This window comes from Oncorhynchus nerka, unplaced genomic scaffold (assembly GCF_034236695.1).
Source record: "Oncorhynchus nerka isolate Pitt River unplaced genomic scaffold, Oner_Uvic_2.0 unplaced_scaffold_1204, whole genome shotgun sequence".
In the NCBI taxonomy this organism is placed as follows: domain Eukaryota; kingdom Metazoa; phylum Chordata; class Actinopteri; order Salmoniformes; family Salmonidae; genus Oncorhynchus; species Oncorhynchus nerka.
In genome coordinates this window covers 57271-71918 of record NW_027040127.1, presented here as the reverse complement: position 1 = coordinate 71918, position 14648 = coordinate 57271, and the positions used below count along the sequence as shown (strand labels likewise).

At 41.1% G+C, this 14648-nt stretch overlaps 1 protein-coding gene across 1 annotated transcript in view; it reads left to right on the top strand.

Moving 5' to 3' along the window:
* LOC115120496 (uncharacterized) overlaps positions 1-14648 on the top strand; it is a 70840-nt gene that overhangs the window by 23628 nt on the left and 32564 nt on the right. Inside the window, 7 exon segments of the mRNA XM_065015938.1 lie at positions 1885-2001; positions 2179-2263; positions 2391-2619; positions 3029-4811; positions 5065-5238; positions 12169-12342; positions 12524-12570. Coding sequence (XP_064872010.1) covers positions 1885-2001; positions 2179-2263; positions 2391-2619; positions 3029-4811; positions 5065-5238; positions 12169-12342; positions 12524-12570 — 2609 coding nt within the window.

Below are 14648 nucleotides of genomic sequence, written 5' to 3'. Positions count from 1 at the left end.
ATCCAGGAGAGAGAATGTGGTACTTACAGGTATCCAGGAGAAAGATGGAGAAGTTCCTGAATCTGTAGTTAGAGAGTTCCTCCTTACAGAGTTCCTTCTTACAGCGCTTCAGATCCCACGCCAAGCTATCGACAAAATCCAACCTGAACGTGTAGACCGCTTCGGACAGAGCGGCCAAAGGCATGAACACCCAATCGTTGCCAAATTTGCTTCATTTAAAGATAAAATAATGGTTAAAATTGGCATGAATGACCAGTTCCCGAAGGAAATTGCAGAACTGTGTAAAGTTCTGTATCCAATTTTCAAAGAAACTAGATTAAAAGGGAAACGAGTCGTTGATAAACTATATATTGATAACCAGTTGAGACACAACACAAAGCACACTACTCCACGGCTATTTTAAACAGCCAGTTGTTCAGAGACACAACACAAAGCACACTACTCCACGGCTATTTTAAACAGCCAGTTGTTCAGAGACACAACACAAAGCACACTACTCCACGGCTATTTTAAACAGCCAGTTGTTCAGAGACACAACACAAAGCACACTACTCCACGGCTATTTTAAACAGCCAGTTGTTCAGAGACACAACACAAAGCACACTACTCCACGGCTATTTTAAACAGCCAGTTGTTCAGAGACACAACACAAAGCACACTACTCCACGGCTATTTTAAACAGCCAGTTGTTCAGAGACACAACACAAAGCACACTACTCCACGGCTATTTTAAACAGCCAGTTGTTCAGAGACACAACACAAAGCACACTACTCCACGGCTATTTTAAACAGCCAGTTGTTCAGAGACACAACACAAAGCACACTACTCCACGGCTATTTTAAAAATGACAAAGTTCTCATAGATGAGGAAAATGATGAAACACAATTCTAGCCCGGTTATGGACTGTAACAATACAATAAAATAAATAGCTTTTGTATATCTTTACATATAACTAATTGGAACACACAAGCACTAATTCAACATGGTGAAGATAAAAACTATGTAAACAGAAGGCACAGTATGTGTGGATGGTGTGGTGTGTGTTTATTTTATATTTTATTTGTTATGTTTGGGAAAGTTGAGTGAGTGAGTAATGAAATGGTTGCATATCCCAGAGCCAATGTATTGCTGAGGGCCGGGGTATGAGAGGGCTTTCAATGTTGTTCAGATGATGGACATACTTTTATAATGAATTATATGTCTTATTTATTTATTGTCCTATCATGGTGGAACAGTTTTAAAATAAATTATACATTTGATTTATTTATTGTCCTATCATGGGGAACGACATTTTTAAAATAAATTATATCTAATTGTTTATTTATGATCCTAATTTAATGGTACGGTCCACAACCCTATACCCTAGACACCCACCTGAATGACCCAGATACTAAGTGGGAAGTCCCTAAATGAAATGTCAAATGTAAATGTTTTACATAAAAATCTCATATTACTGTATTGATATTTTTTTTTAAATATTAATGTTAATGTCAGACATGTAACATTTGTTTTTTTATTCAAAAATGTAGTTACTATTTTACATTTGAAACCATTAAAACCTTGCAATACTAGTTATTTCTCTGAGAGTGAAGCAGATATTTAGCACTTAGCAAAAAAACGTTATTATTTGTCACTCTGAAATGAAACCATCAAGTCATAATTTTTAAGCAAATGCATGTCTGTCATTGAACATCATCATGCCACGGTTAGACAGTGAAAAAATATACCAATATCCTTCATAATTTCATTAAACAATAGAAGCTCATTTAACAACATTTTCTGAAAATGGATATATAGCATTTTGGAATTAATCTATTCTTATGTTTCCCCCTCTGTACCCAGAATAGATGAAATACTGAATGTTTGTCTCTGTTGTGTTGAAGCCCAATCAAGCAGGAGAAACCAGCCTCCCCTGTACCCAGCTGTGTGTCCATGGAGAGTGACGGGTCAATTGAACTACCTATAGAGTTTAGAGAGGGACACTTTTCTACTAAACAAAGGTAAGAAGAACTCATGGGTCATGGTCAGGGAGTTAAACAACACTGTCTCGAGTCATTTCTCCTCTCCCATTTATGTTTGTTGTTTTCATAATCCATAGGCAAATCGTTTTTTCCATTTTCATAAAATAAAATAAAACCCTGTGTGTGTGTGTGCAATCCTTGGATGTTTGTCCACAGAAACCAACAGGAGAGATCAGAGTCAGAGATTCTCAGTAGTCAGTCTTCCCAGAGTCATCAAACAGACCTGGCCTCCATATTCAGTGTATGTGGTCCTGTTATGTACAATTGTTTTTTTTTTACCTCCAGTAAAGTTCATCTGTCAATCATTAATTTGTGTTTTATTGAGAAAGCATTTATCTTGCTTAACTTATTTACTTTACTTATTTCAGTTGCTTGAAGAAAATATTATCACATTTGTGAAGAACGAGCTGAAGATGTTCAAAAGGATTCTTAGTCCAGAACTCCCAGAAGGCTTTGAGAGTCAGAAGCAGGATAAGGAAGTGGTGGATGCTGAAGATGAGAAGCATGAGAGCAGTGCCAGAGAGGGGGCTCTGAAGATCACACTGCACGTCCTGAGGAAAATGAACCAGAAGGAGCTTGCTGACACACTGGAGAAATGTAAGACCTGTCTGCCTCATGTTGAATGCTGTTTTATAACAAACATTAAAAGCTGAAGCTAAATTACAGGGAGAGCGAGAGTTTAAAAAACAAAAATGATTCCTTGTTTTACCAGGCAAATTGACTGAACACATTCTCATTTACAGCAACAACCTGGGGAATAGTTACGGGGGTGAGCCAATCAGGTGATCGTGATGGTATAAGGGATTAGGAATTTGAGAACATAAACAAAACCAATAATAATATAATCAATATAAATACACCAGTGTGTCATGAAAACACATTTATACAGGCAGTTATCAATTACTATTACATACAACTTTCTAACATAGTCCTACAATACTGTATTAAAACAGATGCATTAAATCAGATGTAATATTAATATCCTCTGTGTTATTTCTTCATTCAGATGAGCTTGCTGTGATTTGCCAACGTGAACTCAAATCTAATCTAAAGAAGAAGTTTCAATGTGTATTTGAGGGGATCACTAAACAAGGAAACCCAACACTTCTCAATAAGATCTACACAGAGCTCTACATCACAGAGGGTGGAACAGGAGAGGTCAATAATGAACATGAGCTGAGACAGATTGAGACAACAACCAGGAAACAAGCAAGACCAGAGACTGCAATCAAATGTAACGACATCTTCAAACCCTTAACTGGACAAGACAAACTTATCAGAACTGTGCTGACAAAGGGAGTCGCTGGCATTGGAAAAACAGTCTCTGTGCAGAAGTTCATTCTGGACTGGGCTGAAGGAAAAGCAAATCAGGATGTCCAATTTGTATTTTCATTGCCTTTTCGTGAGCTGAATTTGATGAAAAGGGAAAAAAACACTTTGATTGAACTTCTCAATCACTACTCAATGGAAACCAAAGAATCAAGAATCTCCAACTACGACAAGTACAAAGTTCTGTTCATCTTTGATGGTCTGAATGAGTGCCAACTGCCCCTAGACTTCCAGAACAACAAGGTCTGTTGTGACGTCACGAAGTCAACCTCAGTGGATGTTCTGCTGACAAATCTCATCAAAGGAAATCTGCTTCCCTCTGCTCTCCTCTGGATAACTACCCGACCTGCAGCAGCCAATCAGATCCCTTTAGCGTTTGTTGACCAGGTGACAGAGGTTCGAGGGTTCAATGACCCACAAAAGGAGGAGTACTTCAGGAAGAGATTCAGTGATGAGGACCTGGCCAGCAGAATCATCTCACACATAAAGACATCAAGGAGCCTCCACATCATGTGCCACATTCCAGTCTTCTGTTGGATTTCTGCAACAGTCCTTGAAGACATAATGAAACATAAGAGAGAAGAGATGCCCAAGACTCTGACTGAGATGTACACACACCTTGTGGTGTTTCATACCATTAAGAAGAATGAAAAGTATCTTGGAAAAGAAGAGACAGGCCCAGACTGGAATAAAGAGAGCATTCTGTCACTGGGAAAACTGGCTTTTCAACAGCTTGTGAATGGCAATCTGATTTTCTATGAAGAAGACCTGAAAGAGTCTGGCATTGATGTCAATGAAGCCTCAGTGTACTCAGGATTGTGCACACAGATCTTTAAAGAGGAATGTGGGCTGTACCAGGACAAGGTGTACTGCTTCGTGCATCTGAGCATTCAGGAGTTTCTGGCTGCTGTATATGTGTTCCTTTCATTCAGCAACAACAATGAGAATCTAATGGCCGAACTGCAATCAACATCTAGTAACGATTGTCTACTGAAGCCAGAAGTTACTGTCTACAAGAGTGCTGTGAATAAAGCTTTACAAAGTGAGACGGGAAACCTGGACCTTTTCCTCCGCTTCCTTCTGGGCCTCTCACTGGAGTCCAATCAGAAGCACTTAGGAGGTCTACTGACAGAGACAGGAAGCAGCTCACAGAGCCATGAAGAAACAGTCAAGTACATCAAGGAGAAGATCAGGGAGAATCCCTCTCCAGAGAGGTGCATCAATCTGTTCCACTGTCTGAATGAACTGAATGACCATTCTCTAGTGGAGGAGATCCAAAGCTACCTGAGCTCAGGAAGTCTCTCAGAAGCCAAACTCTCACCTTCACAGTGGTCAGCTCTGGTCTTTGTGTTGCTGTCTTCAGAAAAGGCGATGGATGTGTTTGACCTGAAGAAATACACCAGATCAGAGGAAGGTCTTCTGAGGCTGCTGCCAGTGGTCAAAGTCTCCAGAGCTGCTTTGTGAGTAAATACAAATACATTTAAGTACTAATCATCAGGAAGAACTATTCAGTTTAGAGAAAAATGAATTATTGAAAAACATATTAAATCAATGCATTAATTGTTCACATTAGTATGACCAACAAGAACAATTCTAGGACACAGAATATTAATATATATGTTGTTTGAGAGAATGAACCAAATGCATCTTCAATTGTACTACCGGTGATACATTAACAGTGTGTTCGTGAAATCATGATGATCTCTTTATCAGGCTGTCAGGCTGTGGAGTCACAGAGAAATGCTGTGATTCTCTGGTCTCTGCTCTGAGGTCAAACCCCTCACACCTGAGGGAGCTGGATTTGAGTAACAATGACCTGAAGGATTCAGGAGTGAAGCTGCTCTCTGATGGACTGGGGAATCCCCACTGTAAACTGGAGACTCTGAGGTCAGTATTCCTGTAGTTGGTAAAACAAGAGTTCACCAGATTCACATGTGTTTACCAGTCACACATAGTTCACACCATATGTGTTTAGACAGTGAAGTTGATCGTATTAAATCTGGTGCTATGCTCCAGCATTTTGGATATGTGATACAGTGGCAAGGAAATTATGTGAACCCTTTGGAATTACCTTGAGTTCTCCATAAATTGGTCATAAAATTTGATCTGATCTTAATCTAAGTCACAACAACAGACAAACACAGTCTGCTAATAACACTAATAACACACAAACAATTATTATTTTTCATGTCTTTATTGAACACACCGTGTAAACATTCACAGTGCAGGGTGGGAAAAGTATGTGAACCCTTGATTTAACAACTGTTTGACCCTCCTTTGACAGAAATAACCTCAACCAAATGTTTTCTGTAGTTGCAAATCAGTTTTGGACCATTCCTCTTTACAAACTGTTTCAGTTCAGCAATTTTCTTGGGATGTCTGTGTGAACTGGTCTCTCGAGGTCATGCCACAGCATGTCAGTCAGGTTGAGGTCAGGAGTCCTACTGGGCCACTCCAGAAGGCGTATTTTCTTCTGTTGAAGCCATTCTGTTGTTGATTTACTTCTGTGTTTTGGGTCGTTCTCCTGTTGCATCATCAAACTTCTGTTGCGCTTAAATTGGCTGACAGATAGCCGTACATTCTCCTGCAAAATGTCTTGATATACTTGGGAATTAATATACCTGTTGATGATATCAAGCTGTCCAGGCCCTGAGGCAGCAAAGCAGCCCCAAACCATGACACTCCTTCCACAATACTTTACAGCTGGGATGAGGTTTTGATGTTGGTGTGCTGTGCCTTTTTTTTCTCCACACATATTGCTGTGTGTTCCTTCCAAACAACTCAATCTTAGTTTAATCTGTCCACAGAATATTTTGCCAATAGCTATGTGGAACATCCAAGTGCTATTTTGTGAAATTCAGACTTGTAGCAATGTTTTTTTGGACAGCAGTGGCTTCTTCCGTGGTGTCCTCCTATGAACACCATTCTTGTTTAGTGTTTTACGTATCGTAGGCTCGTCAACAGAGATGTTAGCATGTTCCAGAGATTTCTGTAAATCTTTAGCTGGCACTCTAGGATTCTTCTTAACCTCATTGAGTATTCTACGTTGTGCTCTTCCAGTCATCTTTGCAGGACGACCACTCCTAGGGAGAGTAGCAACAGTGCTGAACTTTCTCAATTTTTAGACCATTTGTCTTACTGGACTGATGAACATCAAGGCTTTTAGAGATACTTTTGTAACCCTTTCCAGCTTTATGCAAGTCAACAATTCTTAATCTTAGGTCTTCTAATATCTCTTTTTTTTTTTTTTTTTTTTTCACCTTTATTTAACCAGGTAGGCAAGTTCAGAACAAGTTCTCATTTACAATTGCGACCTGGCCAAGATAAAGCAAAGCAGTTCGACACATACCACGACACAGAGTTACACATGGAGTAAAACAAACATACAGTCAATAATACAGTATAAACAAGTCTATATACAATGTGAGCAAATGAGCTGAGATAAGGGAGGTAAAGGCAAAAAAAGGCCATGGTGGCAAAGTAAATACAATATAGCACAATAAAACACTGGAATGGTAGTTTTGCAATGGAAGAATGTGCAAAGTAGAAATAAAAATAATGGGGTGCAAAGGAGCAAAATAAATGAATTAATTAAATACAGTAGGGAAAGAGGTAGTTGTTTAGGCTAAATTATGTACAGGTGCAGTAATCTGTGAGCTGCTCTGACAGTTGGTGCTTAAAGCTAGTGAGGGAGATAAGTGTTTCCAGTTTCAGAGATTTTTGTAGTTTGTTCCAGTCATTGGCAGCAGAGAACTGGAAGGAGAGGCGGCCAAAGAAAGAATTGGTTTTGGGGGTGACTAGAGAGAATATACCTGCTGGAGCGTGTGCTACAGGTGGGAGATGCTATGGTGACCAGCGAGCTGAGATAAGGGGGACTTTACCTAGCAGGGTCTTGTAGATGACATGGAGCCAGTGGGTTTGGCAACGAGTATGAAGCGAGGCCAGCCAACGAGAGCGTACAGGTCGCAATGGTGGGTAGTATACGGGGCTTTGGTGACAAAACAGATTGCACTGTGATAGACTTCATCCAATTTGTTGAGTAGGGTATTGGAGGCTATTTTGTAAAGGACATCGCCAAAGTCGAGGATTGGTAGGATGGTCAGTTTTACAAGGGTATGTTTGGCAGCATGAGTGACGGATGCTTTGTTGCGAAATAGGAAGCCAATTCTAGATTTAACTTTGGATTGGAGATGTTTGATATGGGTCTGGAAGAAGAGTTTACAGTCTAACCAGACACCTAAGTATTTGTAGTTGTCCACGTATTCTAAGTCAGAGCCGTGCAGAGTAGTGATGTTGGACAGGCGGGCAGGTGCAGGTAGCGAACGGTTGAAGAGCATGCATTTAGTTTTACTTGTATTTAAGAGCAATTGGAGGCCACGGAAGGAGAGTTGTATGGCATTGAAGCTTGCCTGGAGGGTTGTTAACACAGTGTCCAAAGAAGGGCCAGAAGTATACAGAATGGTGTCGTCTGCGTAGAGGTGGATCAGAGACTCTCCAGCAGCAAGAGCGACCTCATTGATATATACAGAGAAGAGAGTCGGTCCAAGAATTGAACCCTGTGGCACCCCCATAGAGACTGGCAGAGGTCCGGACAGCAGACCCTCCGATTTGACACACTGAACTCTATCAGAGAAGTAGTTGGTGAACGAGGCGAGGCAATCATTTGAGAAACCAAGGATGTCGAGTCTGCCGATGAGGATGTGGTGATTGACAGAGTCGAAAGCCTTGGCCAGATCAATGAATACGGCTGCACAGTAATGTTTCTTATCGATGGCGGTTAAGATATCGTTTAGGACCTTGAGCGTGGCTGAGGTGCACCCATGACCAGCTCTGAAACCAGATTGCATAGCAGAGAAGGTATGGTGAGATTCGAAATGGTCGGTAATCTGTTTGTGACTTGGCTTTCGAAGACCTTAGAAAGGCATGGTAGGATAGATATAGGTGTGTAGCAGTTTGGGTCAAGAGTGTCCCCCCCTTTGAAGAGGGGGATGACCGCAGCTGCTTTCCAATCTTTGGGAATCTCAGACGACACGAAAGAGAGGTTGAACAGGCTAGTAATAGGGGTGGCAACAATTTCGGCAGATAATTTTAGAAAGAAAGGGTCCAGATTGTCTAGCCCAGCTGATTTGTAGGGGTCCAGATTTTGCAGCTCTTTCAGAACATCAGCTGAACGGATTTGGGAGAAGGAGAAATGGGGAAGGCTTGGGCGAGTTGCTGTGGGGGGTGCAGTGCTGTTGACCGGGGTAGGAGTAGCCAGGTGGAAAGCATGGCCAGCCATAGATTTTTTTGGAACCTCTAACCAATGTCTCCAATCTCATCTCATTGAATGGACTCTAGGTTAGCTGACCCCTGACTCCAATTACCTTTCAGAGAAGTCATTAGCCTCAGGGTTCACATACTGTTTCCTGTGAACGTTTAAATGATGTATTCAATATAAACAAGAAAAATACAATAATTAGTGTGTTATTAGTTTATTTTACCAAGTAAGTTGACTGAGAACACATTCTCATTTACAGGGGAGAGGAGGGGGATGAATGAGCAAATTGTAAACTGGGGATTATTAGGTGACCATGATGGTTTGAGGGCCAGATTGGGAATTTAGCCAGGACACGGGGGTTAACACCCCTACTCTTACGACAAGTGCCATGGGATCTTTTAATGACCTCAGAGAGTTCAGGACACCCATTTAACGTCCCATTCAAAAGACGGCACCCTACACAGGGCACTGCCCCCAATCACTGCCCTGGGGCATTTTTTAGACCAGAGGAAAGAGTGCCTCCAACACCACTTCCAGCAGCATCTGGTCTCCCATCCAGGGACTGACCAGGACCAACCCTGCTGAGCTTCAGAAACAAACCCGCAGTGGTATGCAGGGTGGTATGGTGCTGGCACACTGTGTTTGTCTGTTGTTATGAACTAGATGAAGATCAGAGCAAATGTTATGACCAGTTGATGCAGAAATCCAGGTACTTCCAAAGGGTTCACACACTTTGTCTTGCCACTGTATTTTATATTTGGCGACTGTAGATGTTACCTTTTATTTGAGTGTAATGGTGAGAGGGGAGCATGTTTTTCTTACCTTTTATTTGAGTGTAATGGTGAGAGGGGAGCATGTTTTTCTTACCTTTTATTTGAGTGTAATGGTGAGAGGGGAGCATGTTTTTCTTACCTTTTATTTGAGTGTAATGGTGAGAGGGGAGCATGTTTTTCTTACCTTTTATTTGAGTGTAATGGTGAGAGGGGAGCATGTTTTTCTTACCTTTTATTTGAGTGTAATGGTGAGAGGGGAGCATGTTTTCTTACCTTTTATTTGAGTGTAATGGTGAGAGGGGAGCATGTTTTCTTACCTTTTATTTGAGTGTAATGGTGAGAGGGGAGCATGTTTTTCTTACCTTTTATTTGAGTGTAATGGTGAGAGGGGAGCATGTTTTTCTTACCTTTTATTTGAGTGTAATGGTGAGAGGGGAGCATGTTTTTCTTACCTTTTATTTGAGTGTAATGGTGAGAGGGGAGCATGTTTTTCTTACCTTTTATTTGAGTGTAATGGTGAGAGGGGAGCATGTTTTTCTTCCCTTTTATTTGAGTGTAATGGTGAGAGGGGAGCATGTTTTTCTTACCTTTTATTTGAGTGTAATGGTGAGAGGTGAGCATGTTTTTCTTCCCTTTTATTTGAGTGTAATGGTGAGAGGTGAGCATGTTTTTCTTCCCTTTTATTTGAGTGTAATGGTGAGAGGGGAGCATGTTTTTCTTACCTTTTATTTGAGTGTAATGGTGAGAGGTGAGCATGTTTTTCTTCCCTTTTATTTGAGTGTAATGGTGAGAGGTGAGCATGTTTTTCTTGTAGCCTCTGTAACTTTCTCACTCATTGTTATTCAAGATTCATTCATGATTTTTCATAATCAGGATTAATTTAGTTTAGAAACATGTTATTTATTAACTTAGAAAGAAAATTATTCCAGTCTTCATTGACCATTCAGTTACTATTGGGCAAAATGTAACTCAAAACACAACCAAAAAGTGCTTTCATATCTAAACGAGAAACAGATATGTATGAAAATACCCTAAAATAGAAGGTGACATTATATACTGTCACCTGATATGAAACATTTGATCTCAAATTGAAAATCCTGGAGTATCGAGCCAAATTTTAAATGTTATCTTCACTGTCAAATGGATGTGGTGTCACTTCCTCCAAAGTCGGCTCCTCTCCTTGTTCGGGCGGCGTTCGGCGATTGATGTCACCGGCTTTCTAGCCGTCGTGACATCGCTGCTCCATTTTTTCATATATCCATTTGTTTTGTCTTGTTCCATACACACCTGGTTGTCATTCCCTAATCACACTGAATGTATTTAGTCCTCTGTTCCCCTCTATGTCTTTGTGTGATGTTGTTTTATGTTATGTGGGTATTTTCCTCGCGCCAGACTTTTGTTCATGTTCCGTGTTTTGGGCACGTTTACTGTACTTATGTGCTTTCCTTTTGGAATGGAAATAAAGTGTGCCTGTTACTACACTCTACTCTCCTGACTTCGCCTCCCGTACACACCCGTAACATGTGGACTGTATACTCAATACGATCTAAATCTGATTCCTCACTGTCTGTCTCACTGTCTGTCTTTTGACTTATACTGCTTTTTAAATTGGTCTAGCCAGTCTACTCAAATATTTGTGCTATACATTTCTATATCTACAAGCAATACTTTTGTCATTTCTAACGATGATACAATCATTTATGAATAGATAAAACATGTTTCAGGACACTGATATGTCTGAATATGTTGAAATAATACATTGCCACATAAGTAATACATCACCACCAAAGTATAGCAGTGTGGTTTTAAAATGATTTTACAGCTTCCGAGTGGCGAAACGGTCTAACATGCTGACCAGACCAGACACGTCGCGTGCACGGGCATCGCAAAATAAATGTAGAAATCCATGTTATTCAATTATTGCCCCCACACTGCTCGCGCACGCCAACGAGCGTCTGCGATGCCAAGGGCTAAAATAGAAGTCATTCCTATTTCTGACGCAGGTCGTGCTGAAAGTCATCTCCTCATTGGTTTATAGAAGCAGGTACCCACGTGCCATCTCCTCATTGGTTTATAGAAGCAGGTACCCACGTGCCATCTCCTCATTGGTTTATAGAAGCAGGTACCCACGTGCCATCTCCTCATTGGTTTTTAGAAGCAGGTACCCACATGCCATCTCTTCATTGGTTATACCCACGTGGGTGATTGAAAGACGAACTTTGTCGCCGGTTGTCGTGGTAATACAATGAAAGTTTAGATGCGATCACCATATAAGTTCAAAGATGAATAAGCCTGGAAGGAGGAGAGATGACTAGAATCGATTCGGTTGACCGTTTCATGTGTGGATTAATTGTCGGAGTAGAGGTCCTTGTGCATTTCAGGTAAAATAACAACTCAATGTTTATATCCCAGGACAAATTAGCTAGCAACAGCAAGCTAGCTGAATAGGACAAATTAACGTTAGGTAGCAAGTGCGGGAGTTCCATAGAACAACACAGGGGAGGGGAGGGTTTAGCTGGTGGGCCTTTACTTGGCTCATCGCACTCTACCGACTCTTGTGGCTGGCCAGGTGCTTGTAGGCTGACCCCGGATGCCATTAGAACGGTGTTTCCTCTGACACATTGGTGTGGCTTAGCTGGCGGGTGTTAAGGAGTACGGTTCGGCCGGTTATATATCGGAGGATGTATGAGTCCACCTTTACCTCTCCCGAGCCCGTTAGGGACCTGCAGCGAAAAGCCAAGATTGAAAAAGGGGGAAATATAAATACAATTATTTGACTCTTTGCAGGCTGTCACGCTGTCAAGTCACAGAGGAAGGCTGTGCTTCTCTGGTCTCAGCTCTGAGGTCAAACCCCTCACACCTGAGAGAGCTGGACCTGAGCTACAATCACCCAGGAGACTCAGGAGTCAGACTGCTCTCTGCTAGACTGGAGGATCCAAACTGCAGACTGGAGAAACTCAAGTATGTAGAGGGTTTATGTCAATGATCATATCAGACATGTTTGAGTTATCAAGCTAGTTGAGACAAACATTCTTACCAACCCTTGGACAAAGTTATATGCTGACTGTGTGTGTGTGTGTTTGAGTTTGTGAGTTCACGTGTATCATTCATTAACTGTCTGTTCCTCTACTTACCGCTACAGTATGGAACATGGTGGAGAGTACACAATGAATCCTGGGCTTAGAAAATGTGAGTGTTGACTGCTGTGAAGAATATGACTAAGAATAAGTCTTAAGTCATTACTTACTTGGTCATATTAAATATCAGCTGTAGTTCTACAGAATCAGAAGTCAGGGACACCAACATTTAGAAAGAGCTGTTTTGACAATGTGTGTGTCTGTGTATGTGGGTATCACTGACCCCTCCGGTATTGTTGCTCTTTCCATGCACCAGTTTGGGAGGTCTACGTCACCGGCCTCTAGGAAGTGAACTGTGTCATTACATGGTCTCCATTTCCTCACTGATTTATGTCTGTATAAATGTGCCCTTTGGTTCACCATTTATTGTTGCAATGTCTGTTGTGCCTGTGAGTACCTGTGCTTGTGTTGTTTTGACTTTCGTGCCGCTTTGATGTGCATATATGATTACGGGTCTCGTCCCGTGGTGTATCATTGTGAGCTCTTGTTTACGGGTCTAGTCCTCTGTATTTATTTGAAGTACTCTTCAACCCTGTGTTTTGTATACGTGTTGTTTGGGTTCTCTTTTTTGTTTGTTTGGTTCAACCCTGTGTTTTGTATACGTGTTTGTTTGGGTTCAAACCTGTGTTTTGTACATGTGTTTGTTTGGTCTTCCCTGTGTTTTGTATATGTGTTTGTTTGGGTTCAACCATGTTTTGTTTGGTCTTCAACCCGTGCCTTTACATGGCACGCTATAATTTGGGTCAATATAAACCCTTATTACGCATCCCTGCGCCTGTCTCCCAATCCTTCACACAATGTGACAGTGTGTGGCGTGTTCATGTTACATTAGAAATGTGTGTGTGTGTTCATGCATGCATACAGGTGTGTGTGTGTGTGTGTGTGTGTGTGTGTCTCTGTGTGTGTTACATTAATGGGAATGAGAGTTTTTTATATTACCATACAGTATAATATATGATCATTCAACAAGTCTCACGTTACCTTAACTTCTCCTTTTGATACCTAGAAACATCTATATTAAATTAATTAGTGAAAAGTAAGTTAACATTCTAATGTGAATGATGATGATTTCTAATATTGTACCCAAACACAGCAAACAGACTCCTCTCTCTGTCTGAGGAGAACAGAAAGGTGACATGTAGGACAGAGGAACAGCCGTACCCTAATCACTCAGAGAGATTTGAGGTCTGGCCACAGGTGCTGTGTAGAGAGGGTCTGACTGGGCGCTGTTACTGGGAGGTAGAGATGAGTGGGAGAGGTGCTGATATAGGAGTGACATATAATGGAATCAGAAGGAGAGGATTGGGTAATGACTGTGGGCTTGGATACAATGACAGGTCCTGGAGTCTGTTCTGCTATGACAACAGTTATAGAGCCTGGCATAATCACAATCTCACTATCATAGACGTCCCCCCCTCCAGCTCCCACAGAGTAGGAGTGTATCTGGACTGGCCAGCTGGCACTCTGTCCTTCTACAGAGTCTCCTCTGACACACTGACCCACCTGTACACATTCCACACCACATTCACTGAGACCCTCTATCCAGGGTTTAGAGTTTGGTATGGAGACTCCTCAGTGTCCCTGTGTCAGGTGGTCCCTGTGTCAAACACAACATGATGTTTCACTCTAATCCTGGTCATGTTCAGTAAGACACACTGGAGCAACAATGTAGAATAGCTCTCTAGTGTGTAAACATGTGATTGTAAATATTCATGAATAAACACCATTGACGTTGACAGACATTGTCAACTAGAGTCAGTCATTAATAGAATGAATCACCACACTGTGTTGTAAAAACTGTTTTCATTTAGAAATCATTGATCTTATTGGGCTTCTTGGTGCTTGTACATATTGTTGTCTGTTGAATGTTTATTTGTCAAATTCTTGACACAACAATCTTGTTTCTGTATCAACTCAATTCCACTGAATGAAATGTACATGTGACAGATGTGACTAATAAAGTTAATCAACCAGATGGAAGAAGAGAGGTTTAAATGTTTTAATATTGATCAGAATATGACAGTACAGTAATAGATGGAAGAAGAGAGGTGTAAATGTTTTAATACTGATCAGAATATGACAGTACAGTAATAGATGGAAGAAGAAAGGTGGAAATGTTTTAATACTGAT